Here is a 17,831-nt window from a genome sequence, read left to right as displayed (position 1 = left end):
AATTATAATCCAGCAAATGATGGGGGCAAGACAGATATTCTCACATTTAGCTCATAGAACAAGAAGCACTTAAGACACCAGTCGAATCTCCACTCGTTTCTAGTAAATTAAATACAAGAGAAATTACATAATTTGACCATATCACATGGATATTCAACCACATGTATAAAGATCGAGGAAACTCAAGTATTTAATCAATATTTTGCAATCGAGAGAGAGAGAGAGAGAGAGAGAGAGAGATTCTTTATTTCTTTTATTTATGGGTTTATTAAATGCTGAGAGACTGGGATTGTTGATTGAGAAGATGACAAAAGATTATAAAGCAGAAAAAGCTCATTCTCACTGCATAAAGCTCATCTCAGAGAGAGGACAACAAAACTTGGCACACTGACTTCCGAATCTTCAGTTCCTCAGAAAAGAACACACGATAAACCCAAAAGAATACAAAACCCCTCCTAATCTTTTTCCCTTTGCAACCCTCATCTGCACTAGTGACTTGCGTGATCTCTTTCCCTTTTACATATTTCTAGGTTCATTCGAATAATTAAATACAATAAAAGCCACAACCCCCAACACCGCCTGCTTGTGTTTTTTATGCAAGAGCCCCCCCTTGCTTTGTTTGGTGTGATGGGAATCCCAAGCATGTATATTAGGCCTTAGGAATCATTCTTTATCTTTAAGTTCTGGTCTAAAGACAAAGAGCTATTAGTGCAAATTCTAAATTATAACACTTGATCTGGGCACTTTCCATCTATTTTCTTTCTTTATTTTTCGAATCATAATGGATCTTTTTATCTTTATGGTCGTAAACCAAGCCTCTTAAGTCGCAAAATATTTGTGGCGGGACCTTTTGGAACGTGATATGCAAATGTTACCCGATCAAAACTTCCAACCTCGATGGACTACTCATCATCGTGTCTGCCTATATCCCCCTTAATATCTTCACCTAGCATCTGCATAACATTCGTGTACAGGAATTATTCAACCTTCCCCTCCCGTATAACAATACATTATAAGCGCAATGACATAAGAAGATTCAGGTAAATTGACCCCACTTGATCGGATAAGACAGGATTTATTTTTGTTGTTGTTGGACTTCCTTTTCCAATTGACGTGACCAGCAATTGCGGGGCCCCTCGCATGCATTTTCATGCTCAAATCCTGATTTAAAATCCATGGAGGAATTGCTGGTACCTGTTGGAATATGTCCAGACCATCAATATGTCCTGATTCCTGTTGAATCCTTTTGATGGGTGCTGGACAGCCAGAAAGTGTTCCAATCTGATGTAAATCGCTTTGATGGAACAATCTACACATAAAAGCATTCACCCATAATTCCTTTGGGAGTGCACATATTTCATATTGAAGTATAGACATTCTTTGATTGCGACGAGAATGTCTACTATGCAATACATTTACTCTCCCCGTCAATATTCCGTCAGTTGATATTCCACCAAAATAACGTCATTCTATTCTCACTTAAGCCACGTGAGCACCATGTCAATGCCGTTTACTTCCGGGCGTCTACATATGCAGACGAAGGGTAAATGTGTCACACGAGTAGAAGTTTGGAATTTATTGGGTAATTTAGAATAAATATGTCATAATAAACAAAATTTAGAAATTTTGGTTGCTTTTTCTCGTATGAAAAGGAAAAAAAAGAAAGTGATGAAGACAGACGGGGGCCGAACCACGTCACACCAAACTGTCTTTTGTCCCCAAATCTATTTTTCCCCCCACTAACACCAATCGACGACAAAGGACTTGCCCTATTTGGATGTGGAATTTGTCTGATCCACTAAACAAACCAACCCCCTACAAAAGACAAAACTATTCTCCAATTCTTTTCTCTCCTAATTATCTATTCAATTTATTTATTTATTTACCAATATTCATATGCTTATTTTGCTTCTCCTTTCCCTTTTGTTCTCATATTATGATTCTCAATTAATTATTATCAGAGTAAGTAAAGAGTCCAGAGGACTGCGGCAGCGCATCACCTTGTGCATATACCATTCACATGCACGACAAGAGGAAATATGGTGAATGTTCATTCTATTGCTCACGTGTTGGATACAACTGTCGACAATGTAAAAAGTGCATGAATTAAGACAAGGATAATCATATACGAAAGATAGAGTTGTGTAATTTTTGTATGTTCAGTAGAGAAGAGAACATAAGGTATTTATAGACTGTACAAAGCGATTATCTAAGGTGACGTAATATCCAGACCATCCTATCCTAATCTACTGTATAAATTACAATAGACTATAGATAAAATAATCAAGGGAAATTTACATTTTCAAGGAGAGATATAGAGAGTTATGGTAAATCTAAAAAATATTTATAACATCAACCCTCAAGTTAACAGTGATGGAGAAGAAGTCAGATAGAGTTAGGAGAAAATAATTAAGAGAAATGCCTGGGTGGACGTGCTTTAGTGAAAACATGAATAGTTTGATCAACTGCTAGGATAGAGACAAAATGGGCAGCTCCATAAAGCACATGACACCGTATAAAATGATAGTCTATTTGTGCTCATGGAAAACGTCTTTATATGATATTTGAATAGTACTTCATTGTCGTAATAAAATGACTCACCCGCCACTATGACAAACTCCAATTGCTTCGAGTAACTATTGGAATTTGTTCGGAGATCCTATGTGCAAGAGCACAATATTTGACTTCCATAATAGATCTAGTGACGACGGTTTGCTTATTGCTATATTAGAAGATGAGCGAGTTGTAGTAGTAACCTGTGGTAGAGCGACGATCTAAATGGTCACCTGTCCAAACTATATCATAATAAGATTGCATCTCTAAGGTGGAATGATTGAAAAGTAAATGCAATGAAACAAGGCACTCTTGAAGGAGCAAAAAATCTGAAGAGTGTAGCAAAATGAGTCGTACATGGTGTGGTATGAACTGATTGACAATGTGGCAACATAAGCAATGTTTTTTTTTGGTCGAAACATAAGCAATGTTGGGACAAGTAAAAGTGACATATACAAGACTAACAACTATATCTATAGAGTGGAGGATTCGAAGAGGAGTCTCGTCGGTGCCATTTTTTTTTGTCGCATCGGTGTCATTAAATATGGCATTAGTCTTAAAAGGAGTTACAGTAATCTTGCCATTGGCAAGTCCTCCTTGAAAAAGAAGATCAATGGCATATTTGGCTTGAAAAAGATGACAAGAGAAGGAGCCTACCTCCAAGCCTAGAAAATAATCAAACTTCTCGAGATCCTTCATTTCAAACTATCAACTAAGATACCACTAGAATTTTGTGATGCTGATATGATCATCGCCAATAATAATCTTGTTGTCCACATATAAAAGCCGCAAAATATATCCATGAGGTGTGCGTCAAACAAAAAGAGCTTGATCATATGACTGGGCGTGCGATTCCAAGTAAACACTTTTTTAAGAGGGTGAGTGTACCTAGGAGAAGACTATATTAATTTCTTCAGCAAGATCACCATGGAAGAATGCATTTTTGACATGCATTTGAAACTGAGACCATCATTTAATAGCGACAATAGCAAGAAGACTTCGAACAGAAGTGAGACATGTCGCAAGGGCAAATATCCCATTATAGTCGATTCCATATTCCTGAGCATACAACCTTTTGACACCAGTTAAGTTTTGTGGCATTCCACGGTGTCATCCGCCCTTGGTGTGATCTTATATACCCACAATCGAAATCAGACTTTTCATGTGGCAAATCAATCGTATCTCGAGTATGAGTTTTGTCCAAAGCATACGATTCATCTACCATTACTTGTTGCCAAAGATGGATAGTAATAACAGTGTCGAACAGTGAGAAAAAAACATAGCGCGGTAAAAAGAATCAAAAATTAAAGATCGCTCAAGAAGTCACATCATCCAAATACTATTGTTAAATCATTTCTTTTGACATATATATATATATAGAATGTGTTTGGTGCAAATTTTTAGTAGCTACCTATTATATCATTTAGAAATTTCCTTTTTGTTAGATTAATAATAGGGAAAGTTTTACCCATTTTTTTAAAAAAAAATTCTCGTCTTCAATCAGCTTAAGACATCACGTGGACATGCTAAAATTCCTCATCCTCGGTTTCGTCATGTGAATGTGGTTCGAGCTGCTCATTAAATTAATTGGTCTCTCTCTCTCCTTCCTTTCTTTCTTTCTTTCTTCATTTCTTTTGTTCCTTTTGCCCTTTTGTTAGGGTTTTGGTGGGGGGCAGAGGGACCAAAAGCCACCGCCCAAAGAGTAATGCCGGGGGTCCCCTATCTCGTGATCCGGCGGCGACTCTCGCTTCATATGTCCCACGCAAGCTGAAGCCCGCACGTCACAATCTCTCATCTCCAATCCTTGTGTTCGATCTAAATGCATGGAACTACTAGTTACTTATGAATGAATGTACACGAGAATCTCTATAGACCAATAGGGAAACAGAGGAGATGTAATGTAATGAATCCCAATGCCTCCCCCCCCAATTCTCACGTGGATTGAAAGAACCGGGCGATTCGTAAAGCGCGACTTAGGGAAGGCCCTCGGCTAGGGACTTCGTGGCCCCACCGGTCTCGGGCGAGGGGGCCTTCGCGGACCTGCCGGCTTTGGGCAAGGCGGCCCTCACTGCTCGCCGACAAAAATGAAGGATAAAGAAAGAAAGAAAGGAAATAAAAAAATAAAATATTATGAAAATTCAAAAAGTATTAAAATATTATTAAATATGTTCACGTCAGTGCCGGTCATGCCACGTAGGACGGCCGACGTCCACGTCAGCGGTTTCTAGCCTAAATTAGTCAAATGGACTAAATTGGTATCAATTGAAAAGGTTTAGGACTAAATTAGTCTATCGAAAGGTTTATAATTGAATTGGTACGAATGTAATAGATTTAGAACTTTTTTTGTACTTTTCCCATACGACTTCCCATCCGAATAGTTCTTTTCGAATGCTTAGCCTACATGAAATGGATTTGATTGAGAGCCGGATCTACGCCTAGCGACAGTACGCTATACTTCGATTCCATTGTCTTATAGGTTTATGATTATTTCTTTGAACTTGTAAGTGATGAAATTTGCTTTTTTCTAATGATTATTCGATTGGGAAACTAAGTCTACGGATAACTTTATGAACATCGGTGTTTTTGCATCGTTTTAGTCACCACTTGAATGCACTTTTCAGGGAGTTTGATTCGTGTGGAGAAGATGGGGTCATTTCGTAATTATTATGTAAATTCTAATTATGTACATCTATAATTACAAGATCAATATGTGAAATAATTATTTTCAAATATTCTGATCAAATTTACGGCACGCTTTTGACCCTGTGTGTTTATTTCGACTTATATCACATATCTTATTTTCACCTTCATTTGGTTTGTGATATGGGAACGCATTTACTTGCTTGGCACGTGTGTACAAAGATAGCATGGAAAAGGAGTTCTTCATGATTCTATTAAAAGGATCAAAAGTTTTTACAATAGTCCTCGGCATAAGAGTGGAGATCTTATAACCCGGAAATTCATGGGATGCCCTATAAGCGATATGGGTGCGTTTGGGAACCATTTTCTCAAGGGTTTTTTAGAGCCCAAAATCCCTCGGGCAAATACAAATACGCAAAATTTTTTTAGGAGTTTTTCGGGAAATGCAATTGCATTTCTAACGGCCTATAAAGGTATTTAACCCAAGGTAGGCCCGGAGGTGTTTTGAGCTTGGAGTATTTCCATAATACTAATATATTTTTTTTCCAATAGTGCCCTTGCTAAACTTTCAGAATTTTGAAAATGTCATCACCTACACAACATCGTCGGCAAAAGGGTTGGGCCTATAGCAAGTCAAATTCGTTGGCAGCCTTGCCTAAGGTCGTAGGACCTCAGGCGACACGGACTGAGACCACGCAACCTCAAGCACGGTCGCCTGGGTTCATGTGGCCATGGCCACCCCAAGTGGCCCTCGGCTAAGGTCGTGCAACCTCAGGTGTCTGGCTCGTAGGTCGTTGAGCCCTTCGCCAGTTTTGAAGTTTTTTTATGAAAAAAATAAGGGAAAATACCACCAAAAATCCCAAACTATGTCACTTGTGACAAATTTACCTTGAATTTTTTTTGTGACACGAAAAACCCCAAACTATGCCACATCTGTGACACATTTACTCCACAATACTTTGGCCTATGGGCATTTTCGTCTTTTTCCTTTTTCTTTTTTTTTTTTCTTTTTTTCTCTCTTCCCCGGCGAGGGCTGCCTTCGCCGGCGAGGGTCGGCCGCCTAGGCGAAGGTGACCCTCTCCAGATCCGGCGAGGGCCGCCCTCGCCGGTGTTGGGGTTTTTCGTGTCACAGATGGCATAGTTTGGGGTTTTTCGTGTCACAAAAAAAAGTTTAGGTAAATGTGTCACAGAGATGGCATAGTTTGGGGTTTTTCGTGTCACAAAAAAAAGTTCAAGGTAAATTTGTCACAAGTGACATAGTTTGGGATTTTTGGTGGTATTTTCCCAAAAAATAATAAAAGTCATTTACAAAGTGTAATTTTTCCAACACCATTTAAACAAAAGTTGCTTCTCAATGTATTTTTAAATTACAATATACTAATCATTACTTGTATTTTGTAAAAACCCCCTTAATCAAAAGTCTTTTGCCTTTTTCCAGAAACTTTCCTCAAAGGGTAAACCAAACTGATGACACAGGACGGAAATTTTAGAAGATTTTGATTAGTTTATTTCCTTATCCTTTGCTGATCAAATAGGTCGAATATTAGAAGAATTGATTCAATCTTTAGTATTATCCTTTTACATATTTAAGACTTAGTAGCGTATACATTTTATTTTATTTATTTTTTTGGTCAGAGTATACGTTTTATTTCATTGGTTTATCTTTTTTCCAATTTTAACTTAGATTCTCATTAGAGTATTCTAGATATATAGATATGCATTTCGTTTTCTTGCAAGGCCACTTACCCCACTTTAAATTAATTGATGGTAATTGATAGAATTACGAGAGTTTTTATTGGAATTTGCGTTTGTGAGCGCGTTGCGCACTAATTACCCATGTGTTGTCAATCGATTTTGTCGCAACAGCCGGTATTAAAGTCGGCAAAGATCGATGGAGAGCGCAACCGTGTTAACGAAACGGGGAATTGGAAGCGAGCGACCCCGTCCCGCCCAGAAAGTTAGGGGAGGCGCAGGCTTTGTGGGCGGGCCATCCGTCATCTCGAGCCCCTTTTAACATATCGCGAAACACGATTCGTGACGGGCTCAAGAGCCTTTTTCGCGGTAAATTTCGCCTCCTCCACTCGCAATATCAATCTACACAATCACTCACCCACCCACCATTTCTCACCTGTCCTTTTTAATTTCTAGCATTTTTCATCAGCCGCAATCACCACTGATTTTTTTTTTAAATAAACAATCGATATTAAAAGATTAACAAGGATTTATTTCCATGTGTTTTTTATTTTTTATTTTTTCCCCGAAACCGATAATCGACCGTTGAAGAGTAGGCTCTCGCGGCACGTGTGGGGGGATCATCACGTGAGGGCGGGAACACGGCGCGTCCCGGTACGCTCTCTCAGATCCCGTGTTGTAGGTTAGGCTGGGGGTACGTGGGGCCCGCTGTGCAGGGGGGGGGGAGCTGCGCCTCGTGCCGCGGAATTTCGACACGTGCCGGCGACGCCGCTCGTGTGGGGGGCGGGGGCCGTCTAATCTGGCGGGGGAGGAATGATGACGTGTGCATGCATGGGTGGCCGTGGCCGTAGGTGCATGCCACTCCGTACTCCGTAGGCGGTGGTTCGCATGTGCATTCTTTTATTGCTGTTTTTTTTATTTTTTTTTATTAGTCATGTTTTTTTTGCTAAAAAAAAAAGTTAAAACATGACTAATAAAAAAAACAGGGTGATGTCGCATTCTTTTATTGCTGTTTTTTTTATTAGTCATGTTAAAACTGACAAAAGTTTGTTCTTGGGGCAGACCCGTACCCGGTCGGGCCATCGGGTCGGGCTTCACTTACGGGTCAGGGTGATGTCGCGTGACTAGTCCAATCAGCTTTCCTTGCGGAGGCCAAATTGGATGATCATCCGAAAGGAAAATGACATAAACAGTATCCGAATTTTGGTTTAACGTGCAATTTGGTCTATGAATTTTTGACTTGTTTAATGTGGTCCCTGAATTTTAACTCAATTTGCAATGTGACCTCTAAACTTTTAATTTGTTCAGTGCCGTCCCTTAATTATTTGCACATGCTCAATGTAGTCCCTGAACTATATTGAATATGTACCAAAATTTCAAGGATCATATTGAATAAGTTAAAATTTCAGGGATCGCATTGAATATTAAGCTAAAGTTCATGGACTATATTGAACGGATTAAAAGTTTGGAGATAACGTTGCACATTGAGCCAAAGTTCATGGACTATTTGTGTTATTATCCCTTATTTAAAAAGTCACGAACTTATTCAGTCTTGAATTTTTTAATTTGACCAATTTAGTTCTAAATATTTTGACGATTTGTCATTTTGCTCTTAGAGTTTTGAAACTTGTTGTAAGTTTTACTCCTCGACTTCCTAAATTTTTCCAAGGTATCGGCCAAAATATTGAAATCGATTGCAATGTCTCCCTGGTTCCTTTTTTTTTTTTTTTTCATAGAAGGCTTAGGCTTCAATTATTTTTCAAATCCAGACCATGCTTTAAAAATCATCGGTCAAATAAGTAAAATTCTGTATTTCGTTTCGATCGTGGCCTCCAATTTCATCCTTTTCCAAGTCATCATGTAGTGTAGTCACCCAGAATTTGCATATAATTTTCGGAAAATATTATTTTGCAATTTCTATAGCTAATAAGAAAATGGACAAAAACTATTCAGAAAAGCCCCACCAAACAGAATTCTTGTAAAGAGAGAATTCTATGGAGTGATATTTAATTTAAAAAGAGTAATTTTGAAATAGTTAGGGTAAGTAGCCCGTAGCCACAATTTAAGGACAAGTTCAGTATTTTTGTTGACTGTATTGATAAAATTAAATTATTTGCGTATGTGTACGAATGTATATCTCGAACATTATATGTAGAGTATGCGTGCGTGCTCAAACTCAAAGATGAATAGAAAATTGGTCAGGAAAATAAGATGAATAATGAGACTCCTAAAGATGAACGATTTCAAAATATTTTCTTAAAAATGATCGCTTGTATCACTTATAAAATTGATTAAATAAAAAATATTTTTATTGTCCATAAAAATGTTTAGACATATATTATTGTCGATTATGAAAATAATTTTCATTAACTAATTATTTCAGGCGATCAATTCTAATAAAATATTTTGCAAATCATTCATTTTTCAAGAAACAAACAGAGTCCTAGTTTAATCTAGTTTACTCCTTGAAAATAAGGAGATGTTGGAGATACCGTATTCGCGACACCTCGAGTCCTACATAAATTTAGAGAGAGCTCACAAACTGATACGCCAGTTTTTCAAAAACCCGAAAGTTATTGCGCAGCCGTGCCAAAGTTCGGATAAATTTTTTGAGCAATTATCCCGTCCAATTTATGTCTCGGCAAACGACAAATAAACTCGAAAATAGCCCCCCCTATTTCAATATATATATAATTCCAATGGCATGGTTTTCCATTTTTGGTCACCGGAGCTAAATGTGCACCCACTATGGAAACACGACTTGGGCCATGCCCTCATACTCGATTGTTGATGCAAAAACAAGTCCAGGTGGGGGAAAAATGATCCCTCTTTATATCTTTCTGTCCTCTCTTCTTTTTTCCCCCTAATTTTTCCTATCTCTTTATTTTTTTTTTGGGGGGTTTTCGTTTTTTTTCCTTTTTTTTTTTGGTGTTGGCTTTGCGATGTGGGAAGAAAAAGGGAGAGCCTGAAAACAAAAGGAAAGCCCACGAACAGGAAAAAGAAAAAGCGTAGGGAGAAGAGAGAGTGAGAGAGAGGAGGGAGAAAGGAACAGAGAAAGGAACAGAGAAAGGAAAGCGAAGTGTGACTGAGAGAGAGAGAGAAGCAGCACCCGGCAAAGACAACACACACACAGCCCCCCAGTCGATGGCGTGACTTTTGCTTTTTCGCTTTTTCCTCTTGCCAGGAATCTTTGAAAATCGAAAACCCCTCCCAAGATCACCACCAACCCCCCTCCCCAAAAAACAAAAAAAACACAAAAAAAAAAACCCAAGAAAATATACTGAAAAAGAGGAAAGGTCAAAAAAAGGGGGGAAACATTTCAATGTGAGGGGCTCTCTCTTTTTCTTTTTCCTTTCTCTTCTTGTCGACCCAAATGTGTCCATCGGGTTGGTTTCGATGCCCCAAGGGACACGTTCGATCTTGCAATATTGTCTGATCTATATAGGTGAAACTTCCAGGCTAGTCCCACCTCATAGAAACTTGTCGTTCACTCGACTTTCGTGGTTCTCCGCACATTATTATTTGCTTTTTTCTTCGATGTTCGATGTGATTCCCGAATTTCGAGCTTCTTAATTTAATCTCCAAACTTTCGAACGTCCCATCAATGTGGTCCTACCGTTAAGTGTATCGCGTGCTTCTTCGGATATGGACCGTAACGTAATCGTTTATCGGGTCAGAATAATGACGCGGATTCCCGTGTCGTTATTTCAAGTCCGTAAATCTTTTGTTTTTATCTTTCTTTCTGGGTCAATATAATGAAAGATATATGTACGAGCGCTCGCGACGTGGGAGCCACATGTAAGCTCCGTGGATGCCAACATTACATATCTAAGGTCAAGTTAGCATGGATTATAGTTACTTAGTAAAAATTCTTATAATATTTAACGGAAGGACTATATGGAATGTGATATGTTTTTTTTTAAGTTTAAGGAATAGATTGAACGGAAGTTTAGGGACTACATGAACAAATATCACGTTGATTCAAATACTATGTGACGAGATGATTTTACTTAATGTTTTGAATGTCACTTTCTTGGATACACGCGACGCTGGCTACTTCTATTTCCTATCTTACCGACTATGGAATTCAAGTTGTTTGAAAGTCAATACTTCAATGCTGGATAATTTCATTATGATAATGAAAAGTTTAACATCTCTCATTCTTATTATTACATTTTCAAATATATTGAAAAAAAATGCACTATGATCATGTTATTTGTGATGGACAAGTAAATTGACTCTAAATTGTCGCATAAAACTACGTTCAAATCAACGTTCATGCTCTCCAATCGACTTTGCTTACTCCATCATTCTTCCGGATGAATTACAATTCTGTTTTTAATGTTGTTCACCCTCTTAAAACGACAATCTTTCACAAAAGCAGTTCCATTAAAATCAAGGATACATGCACCAAAAGTCTTCAAATCAGTCACGAAAGTGTAATCGAGTTCTAAAACTTTTGAAAAGTGCAATTAGGGATGAGCATTGGAACCAGACTGTATCAGCCAGTTCTGGGCATTGTCGGTCCTGTTCCCATTTCCAGTGGACCAAACCACTCGGACCAGATCGATACTACTTTTTTTTATTAGCAAGTTAATGATACTTGATCATATTTTATCACACCTTTTAGCGTCTTTCCACCAAGATTTCCATTGATTAGAGATCCAAAGCACCAAAGAATGAGAGTTAAGATTATGCAACAATACTTGTAGTGTAGGGAATAGGAAAAGAAGAAGAAGAAGAAAGATAGCACCGTTGGTTCTTGGACCCAATTGCGAACTGGATTGGACCGGTCGGTCCGTTCTAGGACCAAGTGGGCCGGTTCCCGATTCCACAAACTGGGAACCGGCCCTTCTAGTCCGGTTACCGGTTCCAGGATGGAAATCGACCCACTCGAGAATCGATCCCCTAGCAATTGGATTCTAAAACCGGTCAAATTGGTTACAATCAAGCTCCTCCTTAAGCTCCGTCCAATTTGGCGAGCAGAAAATGCCGGCATAACTGTTTTTATTTATTTATTTATGTTCTTGAAAAACGCGGCGCTGATGCGGCACCCGCCAAATGTCACATTGGGAAAGAAAAATAGATAATAAAAAGAGGAAAAAAGAGAATAAGAAAAAGGATAACAATTGAAAAGATAAAAAAAGAAAAGAAGTAGCGGATATCAAAACGGGACTTGAGGAATAACACTCCCTCTCTCTCTCTCTCTATCTCTCCGCCTTTTGCATCTATGCCAACTTACCAAACCTTACCACATAATAAGAGACCCTGCCCTCGTTGACTCCTGGCTATAGCAGGACGAGGTATCTAAATCCGGGCGGAGAGCATCCTAATCCGGAGAGAGGATAGAGTGAACCCCGGTTCCAAACAAGGGCCCCCCACCCCCTACGAGGAGGCCTAGGAAGGCTGACACGACTGACCTCCGGGAAAGGAGGGAGGGGGGGGGGGAACGGTAGGGGCAGAAGTGGGATTTCGCACCCAGCGGGCGGCCCGAGGAGCGGAGGAAAAAGCTCCCCGGAGAAAATGAACTCTCAATGGCACCCACCGATACAGAGAGAGAGAGAGAAAGAGAGAGACAGAGAGTCTCTCTCTTCATTTAAGTCCCACTTTTAATAAATCATAGAATCACTCGATGATTTTTAGCGACAAAAATGAAAAAGAGTATCATTTGACGATTTTCTTTTTCTAAAAAATAAAAGTGAAAATACATGCATACGATGATTCCTCCTCTCGATACAACGGTTGATTGTAGAGGTGAGCGGTTCCGAATTCCGTATAGATTTCACCTAGAACTTGGAACCTACACATGGAAATACGTTCCTCATTTTTTTTTGAAACCTTGTAACAGGGCAGGGGTTGGTTCGAGGGCTTATCCAGGTTCCACCTGTATTATTATTTAAATAATTACGGTGAATCATCACCTTTAATGATCACAACTTGCTGTTACGATTCACTAAGCACAAATTATATTTAGATACATAAAGAATACGAAACATTAACAATTAATAAAATAAAAGCTCGGATTGGTGGTTCTAGGTTATACGCTTCATTATCTAACGCCACGAACATCGCATAATCACGCGAAGACATAGATAAAGAAAAAACACAAAAAACTTGTTTAAGGTTTAAGGTTCCTCCACGGGTTCTCCAATTTTTGGAACTTAAAATCTACTTCACATACCTTGAAATCTAGAACCTATAGATTCTCACCGCCCAAATTCTCAAGTTCCATATTCTACTCTGGAACTATGCACACCCCTAGATGATTGGTGTCTAGGACGGCTTCCGTGCTCCTCGATAAGCCCGCCTCTCCGGGCGATCTTAAGGGTGCAGTTTCCCTCGTCAACCCGATCTGTCTTATTGCTTATCAAGCGCTCCACCTATGATCACGACGAGAGGAGCAAACTCCGTTGCCATCTGATATGTCATTTATTGTTACGTATGTATAAATATATTACGCGAAAATCTTTTCAAAGTGCCATTTCAAGTGTGCCGCCTAAGAAAAGCTTTTGGTGCTTTCTCCATGAAAATGGTAAAACATGTATGTACACATTTATTAGTGCCGCATTATTCTTCTCTCTCTCTTCATAATTATACTATTTAATCTTAACTAATTTGTATTAGGAAATTTTTTTTAGAATGATGAGATAATCTTAATTAAGATTACCTTATATTAGTTAAAAGGCAAAAGCTTATATCGGTTATATGTATTTAAGAGATTGTATAATAATAATAATATGTATGGCGTATGATACGCAAATACTTGCTCTATCCTTTCGTAATTTAACTTTACGTGTACCTTTTACAGCTAATGATACATTAAAATAAAGTTGTATTTTATGCTAAAATAAAGTTGTATTTTATGCTAAAATATTAAGTATTCGATTTTAATTATGTTTTTTTTCCTTAAGATGATTTGTGCAACGTTACGAGTTCAAGTATTGGAATTGGGAACGAGAAATACGGAGCGCAGATATCATAGTTTAAGCAAATCTCATTTTTGGAAAATGACTTGGAGAGTGGTAAATTGATGAGCTGGTATGGAAATTCCATGCTCCAATCAATAACATCATACATCGAGTGACCTGAGTTTATATCTAATGCACGCTAAAGATCCGTTTTCTTTCGTGGAAAATGAATGATTTGGAGAACATTTTTCAGAGAATGATCGCCTGTATCGCTCAAAATAATTAGAAATGGAAAATGTTTTCTTCATCGATAACAATTTACATCTGGACATTTCCGCGAAACGATGAATGCATTTTTCGTTCGTTCATTTTTATAAAATGGCACGAGCGATTATTTTTGCGAGAAAATAATTTTTTTCAAATCATCGATTTTTTTCCGGGAAACAAACGGAGCCTGATTAGGAAGATTAGCAAGCATTAGGTCAGGTTCATTGATTTGAGCTGTAAAATTAGGACGAGAGATGCAATAAAAATGGAAAAGAAAGAGGGGCTTAATCCTCTCTCTGTCTTTTAATTAAACCCGTTGCATCTCTATCATTATTTGGACAATTCGCTTTCTCTTTCTCCTCCTCCTCCTCCTCCTCCTCCGCACTGTCCGTTGGAGCCCCGAACAGTTCACACGCCCGCACTGTCTCCCTCTCCCCCCCTCTCTCTCTCTCTCTAAAAAGCTAAAACCCCCCTCCTTCCTCCTCCTTCTCTGCGTCTCTCTCTCTCTCTATCTCTCTCTCGCTCGCTTTCTCTCTCTCTTGTGGCGTCTGGGTGCTCTTCCGGGAAAAACCCCCCAAAGAAAGGAGCTTGAACATGAGCTGCGGTGGAGCGGGGACCAAGCACCACCGCCGGTTATGAATCCCACGACGGAGCCTCCACTGCCGCCACAGCTCCAGCCGCCGCAGCCCCCGCAGCCGCCGCGCTCCTCCACCTCCTGCGACCGCCACCCCGACGAGCGCTTCACCGGCTTCTGCCCCTTATGCCTCTGCGAGCGCCTCGCCGTCCTGGACCCCTCCTCCTCCTCCGCCCCCGCCGCCCCCGCCCCCGGCCCGGCCCCGGCCGCCTCCTCCTCCTCCTCCTCCTCCCGCAAGCCCCCTTCCTCCTCCTCCGCCGCCGCCTCGGCCCTTAAGGCCATCTTCAAGCCCGGCTCCAGCTCCTCCAACTCCTCCAAGCCCCCGGCCCCGGCGGCGTCCGCCTCGGCCTTCCTGCCGGAGCTCCGGCGCACGAAGTCGTTCTCGGCGTCCAAGAACGAGGGTTTCTTCTCCGGCATTTTCGAGCCGCAGAGGAAGTCCTGCGACGTCAGGGTGCGGAACACGCTCTGGTCGCTGTTCAGCCTCGACGACGAGCGGAACCCGTCGTCGAAGCGGGACTCCACCCGGAGCAGCAACTCCGAGGGCGTCCAGGCCAAGAGCCTGGGATCGGCGGGCGTGGTTCGGGGTCCGGTTCTCGAGTCCAAAGAAGAGGACGCGGAAGCGGGAAGCGATTATCAGCAGAGCAAGGAATACACCGTGCAGAAGGACGAAGAGGAAGAGGAAGACGACGAGATTAGGGCTTGGGAAGAGCCCAATGTAGCAGCACCTGTTGTTGTCGAAAACAGAGTGCAGGAGATTGTTGAAGAAGAAGAAGAAGAAGAGGAGGAAGAAGTAGAAATTGAAGAAATAGCTGAGCCAGAGCTCGAAGTAGTGCCGGAAGAAGAGGTGAAGACGATGAAAGATCACATAGATCTCGATTCTCAAGCTAAGAAATCTTCCGGGAGAGACTTCAAGGAGATTGCGGGTAGCTTCTGGTCTGCTGCTTCGGTCTTCAGCAAGAAATGGCAGAATTGGAGGCGGAAGCAGAAGATGAAGAAGCGAGACAATGGAAGTGGCTCCGCCACATTGCCCGTGGAGAAGCCCATCGGCCGCCAATTCCGAGAAACCCAGTCCGAGATCGCCGATTATGGGTTCGGCCGGAGATCCTGCGACACCGACCCCAGGTTCTCGCTCGACGCCGCCCGGATTTCCTTTGACGCCGCGCGGATGTCCTTCGACGACCCGAGATACTCATTCGACGAGCCGAGGGCCTCATGGGATGGGCACTTGATTGGGAGGTCGTTCCCGCGGATGCCCACGATGGTATCCGTCGTGGAGGACTCTCCAGTTCACGTCTCGAGGACCGATACCCAGATTCCGGTGGAGGAGCCAATGAATTGCATCAATGAGGAGGCGTCCCTCCCTGGTGGATCGGCACAAACCCGCGATTACTACTTGGACTCGTCTTCTCGGAGGAGAAAGAGCCTCGACCGGTCGAATTCCATCAGGAAGACGGCGGCCGCAGTGGTGGCGGAGATCGATGAATTGAAGTCTGGTAAGAATGCGAAAGTCTCCCCTGCTACTGCTGATTACTTCCAAGGGAGCAAACCGATTGTCGGGGATCGAGAGTCGAGGGAGTCAATCTCCAATTCGAACTCGCTGAGAGACGATTGCTCGGACATGTTCGATCTTGCATTTAGGGACAATGCGGCCAGTGTGAACAATGGCGACCCAAAGGGGTTGAAGAAATCGAGGAGATGGGGCAAGGGTTGGAGCATTTGGGGGTTTATACATAGGAGAGGAGGGAACAAGGATGAGAACGACGATAGGTACAGCAGATCGAACGGGGTCGAGAGGTCGTTCTCCGAGTCGTGGCCGGAGCTGCGAGGCGAGCATAACGGGGACTTACGGGGCGGCTTCAATCGGAAGGTGTTTAGGAGCAATAGCAGTGTGAGCTGCAGGAACTCGTCCTACAACCATCTTGTTGGCGGATCTTTCGGGAGCATCAGAAAGAGCGTGTTCGAGACGAACGGACAGAACGGCAAGAAGAAGCGGGACGAGTTCGTCCTGGAGCGGAATCGCAGCGCTAGGTACTCGCCCAACAACCTCGATAACGGGCTGTTGAGGTTTTACTTGACTCCGATGCGGGGTAGCCGGAGGAGCGGATCCGGGAAGAGCAGGGCTAATCAGGCCCAATCCATTGCAAGAAGCGTTCTGAGATTGTACTGAATTGAGCTGGGGAAAACGAAAAGATGGTCTCTCCATAAGGCGTTCCTTTTTTGGTTAGTGGTGTTAAATTTTTGCTTCATTTGTTGTGTAAACCTCACCCTCCAACAACACATGCCTGAGCTCTATGTCTTGTTCTTGGTGGTTGGTTTAAGGTAAAGGAAGAGAAACAAGAAAGCACCCTAAAGATTGTTGCTTTTCTATTCCTGTGATCAGCATGCTTCTTTCAGTTGAATAATCAAAATTTTTAGTCTTCTCTCTTGAATTTACTATTCATGCTTTGATATCTTCTTGTGGAGTGATTGTTGGTGAACTATCTCCACACCCGCCTTGTCATGCTTTACCAGAAAAGGGGTAGACATGAAGAATATAAGTTCGGATGTATTCAGGATGTTACGTGCTCTTTGTGTTGGAGACAAGATTGGTTTGGCTCTGTCTCTCTCTGGTGAGCTTTGTCTTACTCCAGAAGCAGAACCAGAGCAGAGAAGCATGGTGTGGTGGGATGACTGGTGAAGTCGGGCGTGGCTTCAATAATCAGTGAATTGAGGTTTTTGTCATCTTATGTGTGTTTGATGAGTACTTAAAAGAAAATTGTCGGATCATTCCCACCTGGTTTATGCAGTTTGTCTCAGAATAAAGCCCTGTACGAGAAAGCGACACTGCCCATTTTTTGCCTCGTCCGTCCCTTTGGCATCTTTCCCTGTTCAATCTGCGAGAGCAAATTGGACGATAAGTGCACCAGAAGTCCAGTGATAATTTGATTCTTTACTGAAGCAATGGGCCATGCATGTTGGGTGAAACATGAAGTAAGAGGAATAAAGCGAGCACCTGGTTAAAAAACAGCCTCCGCGTTAAACTCCTGTCTAATCTCGTTGGCTTTCACCGTGGCTTAAAAGGTGGCTCTCAAACTGGGGCCCTGTAATAACCGGGTACTACCTATGTTTTTGTTTTGAGTTTGCAATTCTCATCGTCT

General features: G+C 41.5%; 1 protein-coding gene across 1 annotated transcript; it reads left to right on the top strand.

Moving 5' to 3' along the window:
* The first annotated feature begins 14,605 nt into the window (after positions 1–14,605).
* On the top strand, positions 14,606–17,123 carry LOC115672346 (protein OCTOPUS-like). The gene has a single exon (XM_030594137.2). It carries the CDS (start codon positions 14,696–14,698, stop codon positions 16,859–16,861), a length of 2,166 nt encoding a protein of 721 aa, XP_030449997.1. The 5' UTR covers positions 14,606–14,695; the 3' UTR covers positions 16,862–17,123.
* The last annotated feature ends 708 nt before the right edge of the window (positions 17,124–17,831 follow it).

Source organism: Syzygium oleosum, unplaced genomic scaffold (assembly GCF_021117445.2).
Source record: "Syzygium oleosum isolate NSW1041296 unplaced genomic scaffold, Sole_v2.1 Sole_v2.12, whole genome shotgun sequence".
Classification (NCBI taxonomy): domain Eukaryota; kingdom Viridiplantae; phylum Streptophyta; class Magnoliopsida; order Myrtales; family Myrtaceae; genus Syzygium; species Syzygium oleosum.
This window is presented reverse-complemented; position numbering and strand designations above follow the sequence as displayed.